The sequence below is a fragment of the Lathyrus oleraceus genome, chromosome 2, assembly GCF_024323335.1.
Source record: "Lathyrus oleraceus cultivar Zhongwan6 chromosome 2, CAAS_Psat_ZW6_1.0, whole genome shotgun sequence".
Lineage (NCBI taxonomy): Eukaryota > Viridiplantae > Streptophyta > Magnoliopsida > Fabales > Fabaceae > Lathyrus > Lathyrus oleraceus.
This window is the reverse complement of record NC_066580.1, coordinates 449,409,797-449,418,410: the sequence shown is the minus strand read 5'-3', so window position 1 is coordinate 449,418,410 and position 8,614 is coordinate 449,409,797. Positions and strand designations below refer to the sequence as shown.

At 37.7% G+C, this 8,614-nt stretch overlaps 1 protein-coding gene across 1 annotated transcript; it reads left to right on the top strand.

The window, feature by feature from the left end:
• The first annotated feature begins 5,477 nt into the window (after nucleotides 1-5,477).
• On the top strand, nucleotides 5,478-8,007 carry LOC127123669 (cycloartenol synthase). The gene is made up of 11 exons (XM_051053869.1): nucleotides 5,478-5,540; nucleotides 5,805-6,089; nucleotides 6,145-6,318; nucleotides 6,408-6,530; nucleotides 6,617-6,715; nucleotides 6,872-6,928; nucleotides 7,006-7,052; nucleotides 7,131-7,274; nucleotides 7,365-7,626; nucleotides 7,702-7,785; nucleotides 7,870-8,007. Exons 1-11 carry the CDS (start codon nucleotides 5,478-5,480, stop codon nucleotides 8,005-8,007), a joined length of 1,476 nt encoding a protein of 491 aa, XP_050909826.1.
• Nucleotides 8,008-8,614: the final 607 nt, after the last annotated feature.

The following is an 8,614-nucleotide window of genomic DNA, read 5'->3' as shown; positions in this document are numbered from 1 at the left end:
GCGGAAAGAACAAGAAGCCTTGAACGGTTGTTCAGGCATTGAAGTCTCATGCTTGAGGGTAGAGCAAGGAAGTTTCGATCATGAATATCGAGCATTGAAGTATCATGCTTGCGGGAAGAGCAGGAAGTCCTGAATGAGTTGTTCAGGCAGTGAAGTCTCATGCTTGAGGACAGAGCAGAAAGTCTTCATCTAGGTTGATTGAGCAGGAAGTCTTTAGTTGTTGGCTTAAGCAATTGTAATCAGTTTGATTATAGTTAAAAGATCTTGTGTTGGAAGGGGACTGGAGTACTCTCAGTTGATAACAACCAAGATATATTGTGTGTCTATTTATTTACTTCTGCATTTACATTCCATTGTGCAACAAACTCTGAAGCCAGACTCTGATCTGATTCAGTCTCTTACTTGTATCAAGATCTGAGCTTGACATCTTAGGTTCTGAAACAAGGCTAAGAAAAGGAAGTAAACTTTTCACTGTTGTTACTCACTCTGGTATAAGACTCTGAACGTCGTTCAAAATCTTATGTTCAAGAATCAGGAGTGTAAAGAGATTTTTGGGTATACATAACTCAACCCCCCTTCCTTTGTATTTTTCTCACCTTCAAGATCATGGATGTTGATAATGGTTTCTTTATGGTCAAGTGTGAACTACTCATAGATAGGGAGAAAATTGTGTTAGAGGGCTCGTGGATGTTGTTTGACCATTATTTGTTAATGGCTTGATGGATTCCAGACTTTGCATTTCCTCTCGCAAAAGTGGAGAAGACTCTAGTTTGAATTCTATTTCCATGGCTTAATTTATTGTATTACGATGAAAGTTTCCTTCTTGGTTTGACATATATTGTGGGTACTCCTCTTAAGGTAGATACTAATACCCTAAATATATAGGGGAAGGTTGGCAAGAATTTGCGTGAAGATTGATCTGTCCTTGCCAGTTTTCAGAAAGGTCAATGTTAACGATCACTAGTACAACATGCAATATGAAAGTCTTCAAATCATTTTCTCAAATTGTGGTTGTTATGGATATCGCATCAGTGATTGTAAGAAAACATCACATAATCTGACACAATCGGTCATTCCTACGGTGGCACAACCAAGAAGTCCACCGAAAAAAGATGATGTCAATGAGAAAAGACTAACAGAACTGCATCAATAAGTGAGTGATGATAGCGCCGAAATTGTAGAAAAAAATATGGAGAAATAAATGCAGTTAATGGTGATTGGCTGGCGGTGCAGAGGAAAAAAATGTAACAGAAGAGTCAATTATGGTCTAGGGAAATCTTTATCTAATAATGCACCTAGAGGTCTAGGGAGTTCTAAAATAAAATGGATTGAAATTTCCTTAAAAGGAATAAGCATTGGCAACAAAATTGTTGGACCAAATCAACTTGATGTGGTTTCCAAGAAACGGTGATTTGATAAGAATGGATCCACCCCAGAGGCGCGTCATCTAGCATGCATAGGGGACCTATGCGCCAAGGTCAGGTCTGCCATATTGGAACCACATCATGCTATTAGTGGGTCTTCACACAACACTGAGCCAACTTTTAATTTATGCCCAACACAAAAGGGTGTGTCTAGCAATGCTAAATACACCTCCATCATTCCCATATTAAATTTGGGTTTGGAGACAATCACACGATACAACATTCCACATTTTGAACCAACAACAAGTCGGAAGATGGAAATAACCAATGCATTATGAATGAGGGTGTTTTCAAGAGGAGGAAGTTGTTCATGGAATTCCCATTGAATGGGAGCCTACTAGGTAAATTGTCTCATGTATGGTGATGACAATCCGTCATTGCATGAATTCGGTTGAAGAAACAGATCAAAACAAGTTAAAGAGGAGAAAAAATAAAGAACAAAGGACAAAGAAAGAGAAAACAATAGCTAAGTGTGGAGAAATAAGGACTTGGTGAAAATTAGGTGGAAAAGGGAGCAAAAGCGTGCAACTACTGGAATAATCACGCGCAACATCACAGGCGTGATAGGGAAGTAAAAGTTGCATCGCACACATGATGCAGGTCATCATGCGCGTGTTGACCTCATAAATCCTACAATTTTTTGAACAAAGTAGCGTCGACCTTGTCTTCCTGTCCATGTTTCTTCAGTTTCATATTTGATTCGACAAGTGAGGATGCAGGATTCGGGTCTTCCATCCTGAATCTCTTGAGTATTTCTTTGACATACTTTCTTTGATGTAGCATTATACCTTGCTTCGACGTTTTAAATTACATGCCTAGGAAATAATACAATTTTCCCATATCCGACATTTCAAATTCCTTCTTCATCATCTCTCTGGACTTCGACAAGTTCTCCAAGTTGTTTCCAGTTACTAACAAGCCATCGACATATAATCAGATGATTGTTACATCTTGTACCATAACATAGGCATCATACTCATATTTTTATTTGAAAAATCCCAATTCGACCAAGTATGAGTCGATCTTCTTATTTCATGGCCTAGGTGCCTACTTAAGGCCATAGAGAGTTTTGTGCAGCCTGTATATTTCCTTGATTCCTCCTGTATCACAAACCCAGAAGATTATGTGACATACACGACTTCATCTAGGGGACCATTCAAAAACGTTGATTTCACATCTAAGTGAAATATCGACTAACCTTGCTTGCATGCCAAGGCTACCACCAATCAAACAGTCTTCAATCTTACTACTGGTGCATATACTTCAGAGTAGTCGAGTCATGCTCTCTGAATAAATCCTAGAGCTACTAATCTTGCCTTATGTCTTTTCATCGACCCATCAACATTATGCTTCAACTAATCCCATGTGTTGTTTCTTTCTATCGCTTATAACTCTATAGCTAGAAATCATATAGCTTGTGTATGTGTTGGCAATTCGACTAACTCTCATGTGTTATTTCTTTCTATCGCTTGTAACTCTTCGACCATAGCTGACTTCCATTATTCATTCTTTAAATCCTCACCATAGTTGATTGGTTTAACACTTGCAAGTAAAGAAAAATGAACTAAGTCCTCATCTGTTGTGACTCCACCATCATCAACCACTTAAAAGTCTTGAACCCTTACTGAAAGTACTATGGTTCTTTGAGGTCTTTGGCTTGTGCTAGCCACACCCTGCCGATTGTCCACTTCGACTTTGACTGTGACTGGAACATTATCGATTGGAATTTCTTATGTTCACTACTTTCTTCATCAACTTCATATCCCATAAATGGCTTGTTTGTCGCATCACCTGAATTCCAATCCCATGAAGAATTCTCATCAATCACAATATCTCAACTTATCATAATTTTATCATTGATTGATTAAATAACCTGTAAGCCCTAGTTTTGTGATATCCTACCAGAATCATAGGTTCACTTTCATCATCAAGATTCCTTCTCCTTGCATCAGGAACATGTTTATAGAAAATAGAGCAAAACACCTTCAGATGACTCATTGATGGTCGTTTTCCGCTCCAAACTTCTTCTAGAACCTTGTTTTATTTTTTATTTTTGATAAGGCATCTATTCAGAGCATAAACATTTGTGGTGACTGTAGCGGGAAATTCATGATCATCCAGCTATTGACAAGCTAAAGATCAATTAACAAGAGTCGCCACCGTGATTTTATTGTTTCCAAGGGAAAAGGGAAAAATCTGAACAAAACCCAAATAGTAAGAAGTTTTCAAATAAAAACTAATAAAAGTCAGAGATCACAAGTAAGGGGGTTGGTTACACAGAGGGAAGGTGTTAGAACCCAAAGTGTCCTAGGTACTCCTAGGGAGCCCTTTTGTGTGCATATGTATTTTGTACAAAGTGATGTTTACAAACAAATAGAATGGGGGAATGAGAAAATAATTGGTTAATTATATTTTTTGTGTTTGACAAGACCTTCGGTCTCGTGCCTACGTACCAACATATAAATGAGGGATCAAAACCTCGTAGTTCGTGCTAGAAATTTCAAAGTGAGTATGTTGGTTTTAACAAAATTAAGTTTGAAAGGCACAAGGGCCTAAAATGGTTTGAATGAGTTAGTTCTTTTTGGCTTTTTGAAAGTTTAAGTCAAGTATGATTAAGTTTATTTACAAGTTTGATTTAAGAAAATGAGTTTGAAGATGCAATGGCATAACACTACGCCAAAAAGGTTTTTTAACAGCGCATCTTAGACAGCGCTTTTAAAAGAAAGCGCTGTCTAAGGTTAAAATAAAAATAAAACACGGAAAATGTTCTAAAAAAATAATGAAAGCGCTGTCTAAGGGGGGGTCTTAGACAACGCTTTTAGAAAGCGCTGTCTAAGACCCCCCCTTAGACAACGCTTTTAGAAAGCGCTTTTAAATATAGACCTTAGTCAGCGCTTTTGAGAAAGCGCTGTTTAAAGTCTTTCAATTAAAAAAACTAAAGAGTGGATGGTCTGAAATCTCTTCCCTCCCTCAAATTTTTTAAAACACGCTCTAAAGTAGCCCTCTCCCGCTCCGCCGCGCCGGAGCTCATCGCCGCCAGCGGTAGAGCTCAAAGACAACCTAAACCTTACACCAAACTCTTCGTCTCACCTTGCTAAAAACGAATACCCAAACCAAACAACATAATTCATAAGCACCGGGCTGAATCGAAGAGAGGAACTCAAGAACACTAGATTGGAAAACAAAAATTAAATGATGATGGGTGCAAATCAGAGTCTCAAACAAGGGGGGTTTGAATCCCCATGCAAAACTCTACCTCGTGGTAACTTTGTCTGAGGAAATGGAGGGGTTTGAGGTATTGCTTCGCCGGATAAGAAGACCGGAGCACCACGACGATAACAAAGGTTAGGTCAATTCACTTTGTATCTTTTCTTTATGTATTTTGTTTCTTCTTCTTCTTCGGTTTCTGAGAGAAAGTGAGTGAGTGTTGAGAGATTTGAGAGAGGTTTGGGTTAGAATTTCTGATGCTGATAACTTGAATTATTTTTGGGGTTTAAGGGTAATGGTGGCTTGCCTTAACTGTTTAGGGTTGCTCCACCTCCTTCTTGCTCTGAGTGTGCTTCTTTTTATAGTGAAAATATTAGGGTTTGGTTTGATTTCTGATAAGGCAAAGCAAAGGGGATAAAAGAGGGTAATGAAATTGTTGTTGCCAAACAATGTTTTCTCCAATGTGTGTTGGCTTCTGAAAAGCAATTGCCGTTGTACTTTGAATGTTTTTCTTGTCTTGTTTTTGACTGATGTGGATTTACTGCGGTGAAAAAGTAAATAGGTGAATTTATGGTTTTTTGTGTTTTTGTGAATTGTGCTTTGAACATTGCTAATGTGGAACGTTAGGGATTGATATTGTTGCATTGATTTTGCTGTGAACTGATGCAGGTTGGCTCATGTTTTTGTGTTGAAAGATGGAATTGTTTGTTGTAGCTTTGTTCTTTGACTCATCTCATGGTGCATTGACCTTGCTTGTTGCAACTTTGATGATGGAATGATATTGTTTTGATGGGCTGCTTTCCCATAGCTTATGGTCCATAGTGTGAGGGAATGAACCTGTTGCAGATGATATTGCAGTTGATATGGCCAGGCGACTATGGTGGTCCATTGTTTCTTTTGCCTTCTTTGGTATGTAATAATAATTATACCATTTCTCTCTATTTTTGAAATGAAATATGTTAGTTAGTTGTAGAAGTAGTTAAATCTGTTACTTGTAGGCTAAGGAATGCTATACTGTAGTTGGTCCATCGTAACTTATGTTGCAAGTAACATAGTTTGTATATAAGTGAAGCTTGTATTCGTTTCTTCTTCAATGAGAATTCACCATTCTCTCAATAAATATCTCTTTTGGAGCATTATAATCTGAATTATTTGATTAATTATGTGATATAGGTGATAGGATTATGGGTGACTGGGGCCTTAAATGCAGTGCTAACGTCAGAACATCAAACTGAAATGCGACGCTATCTCTTTAATCACCAGAACAAAGATGGAGGATGGGGACTGCATATAGAAGGTCCCAGCACAATGTTTGGCACAGCTATGAGCTATGTAGCATTGAGATTACTCGGAGAAGACATCGACGGTGGAGATGGATCCATCGAAATAGCAAGAAAATGGATTCTTAATCGTGGCGGTGCCACTTCTATTCCTTCATGGGGAAAAATATGGCTTTCAGTAATGCTCTATCATTATTCATTAATCAAATGCTACCTGCATCCACCTTATGAATTACAATGAATCAAAATATCTATGGCTGGCTGAGGATGGAATGAAAATGCAGGGATATAATGGTTCTCAATGTTGGGATGTTGCTTTATCTGTTCAAGCTATTTTGGCTACTAAACTTGATGATGAATACGGTTCGATGCTTAAGAAAGCTAATAATTTTATAACACACTCACAGGTAATATTGTTGTATTTTCAGTAAAAGTTCTTAACCTTAAGAAAGTAACTAAGATAAACATATGAAAATAAAGTATTTTGTTTTTGAAGGTGACAATGAACAGGTCCGGCGATAGTAATAGCTGGTATCGCCACATTTCGAAAGGTGGTTGGCCTTTCTCAACTCAAGACAATGGTTGGTCTGTATCAGATTGTACTGCAGAAGGCTTGAAGGTCACACAAACCTATATTTCAATCACCTAAACTCTTTTGATTTAAATTTGAGAGAACCACATATCTTTTCTCTATGGTATTTTCAGGCAGCCATTTTGTTGTCAAACCTGTCATTTGAGACTGTTGGGAATGCAATGGAAACCGAACAGTTCTGCGATGCGGTCAATTTTATTTTATCCCTGCAGGTATATGTTTGGATTAGGATGGAGTAATTAAAAACTCTAAACAATTTAAATACTTTCAGGAATAAAAAGAATGGTTTTGTTAAAATTTAATTAGAACTTCAACAGTTCAACCACATGGCTTAATCATTTTGGTCCTCCACATTAAATATATTCCAGAATAGAAATGGTGGATTTGCATCCTATGAGCTCACAAGATCATATGCATGGCTGGAGGTACAGTTGATTACTTTCTCTAGTTACTTTAGATTCAATTCTTAAATGATTTGACACTTTATTCGTTTCTGTCACAGAAACTAAATCCAACTGAAACATTTGAAGATATCGCCATTGATTATCAGTATGTACCTCACATTGACACATTTTCTTGTAATGTTTTCTATGTCGTTTGAAGTTGTAAAAAATGAGTCTGTTATAGGTATGTAGAATGCACATCAGCAGCGATTCAAAGTCTCACCTTATTCGCTCAACGATATCCGCGACACAGGAAGGTGGAAATAGAGACCTGCATTGCCAAGGCTGCAGACTTCATTGAAAGCATACAGCTAGCCGATGGCTCATGGTTTGGTTTGGTTTGCTTTACTAGTCCAAGAACTTAATTACTCGACAAAAACGGTTTCGAAATGATTTTAGTTAATGAACAAAATTATAGGTATGGATCATGGGGAGTATGCTTTACATATGGGACATGGTTTGGAATAAGTGGGCTTATAGGTGCAGGTAAGAGGTACAAAGACAGCAAAAGCATTAGAAAGGCGTGCGAGTTTTTGCTTTCGAAACAACACAAGATTTCTGGTGGATGGGGTGAGAGCTATCTTTCATGCCAATACAAGGTATACACAAACCTGGAAGTCGATAAGTCTCATGTAGTGAACACTGCTTGGGCTATGTTGGCACTAATTGAAGCAGGCCAGGTAACATGAAACTAATTGAGCTAAATGCTGAGATTTGTTTACAACTAAGAGCGTTATCGATATTTTATGGTATAGGCGGAAAGAGATCCCGCTCCGTTGCATCGTGCGGCCAAGGTTTTGATCAATTCACAAATGGAAAACGGGGAGTTTCCTCAACAGGTAACAATGAACATCTGTTGCTATGCAGTAGACATGTAGTGCATACTGATGAGAGATAGCTGATAAGATACATGTTTTGTGCAGGAAATAATGGGAAACTTCAACAAGAATTGTACTATAAATTACTCAGCATACAGAAACATTTTTCCTATATGGGCTCTTGGTGAATATCGAAGTCGGGTACTGCTTTGTCTCGACAAAAAGTCAAGAGCAACTGCATAATAGAAATAAGGTAAAGAAACAAATGCCTATATTGTTTTACTTGTTATTCACTTGCATGGTCTCTTATGTTTAACTAATCTCTACCCTTTCAGCTACACAAGTGCCAGCAAAACAAAAGGACAGTAAGAGCTGCGAAGTTTATGTTGAATAAAACACTATTGTGAAATGTAAATTTCAATTTAATTGATGTGATACAAATTAGTAAGCTTTACCCAGAGCAACATTGGTTATCATGCTTCAAGCAGGGACAAAGTGGTTCAAGGTGAAAATATAACAAATATAACAAATTATAACAAAAGAAACAATGGACCATAAGCTATGGACCCTGCTGGATGTTTGAAGGTATCAGTTGATATTGCAGTTGAGCGGAATGCAGCATTACCATATCCTAGCGATGATTCGGATGCAACAACGGTGCACGAAGCAGTAGGTTCGTTTGTTGCATGGCCGACAAACCTCATATGCGTAGGATATGAGGTATGCTTAAAACTTATGTTAACTTTAATGTGTATATTCAAAGTTTAAAATTTATGCTTAAAATTTAAAATTTACTGTACATATGGAGGTAGGGATTTTCGGCTTTGATTACGACCAAATGATTGGTAAT

What these genes read in the sequence shown, in the direction of transcription:
- LOC127123669 (XM_051053869.1), top strand. Translation starts at nt 5,478, where the DNA reads ATGATATTGCAGTTGATATGGCCAGGCGACTATGGTGGTCCATTGTTT. An exon ending in GATATCGCCATTGATTATCA is followed by an intron (nt 7,053 to 7,130) that starts GTATGTACCTCA and finishes AGTCTGTTATAG; the next exon opens with GTATGTAGAATGCACATCAG. An exon ending in CACTAATTGAAGCAGGCCAG is followed by an intron (nt 7,627 to 7,701) that starts GTAACATGAAAC and finishes TTTATGGTATAG; the next exon opens with GCGGAAAGAGATCCCGCTCC.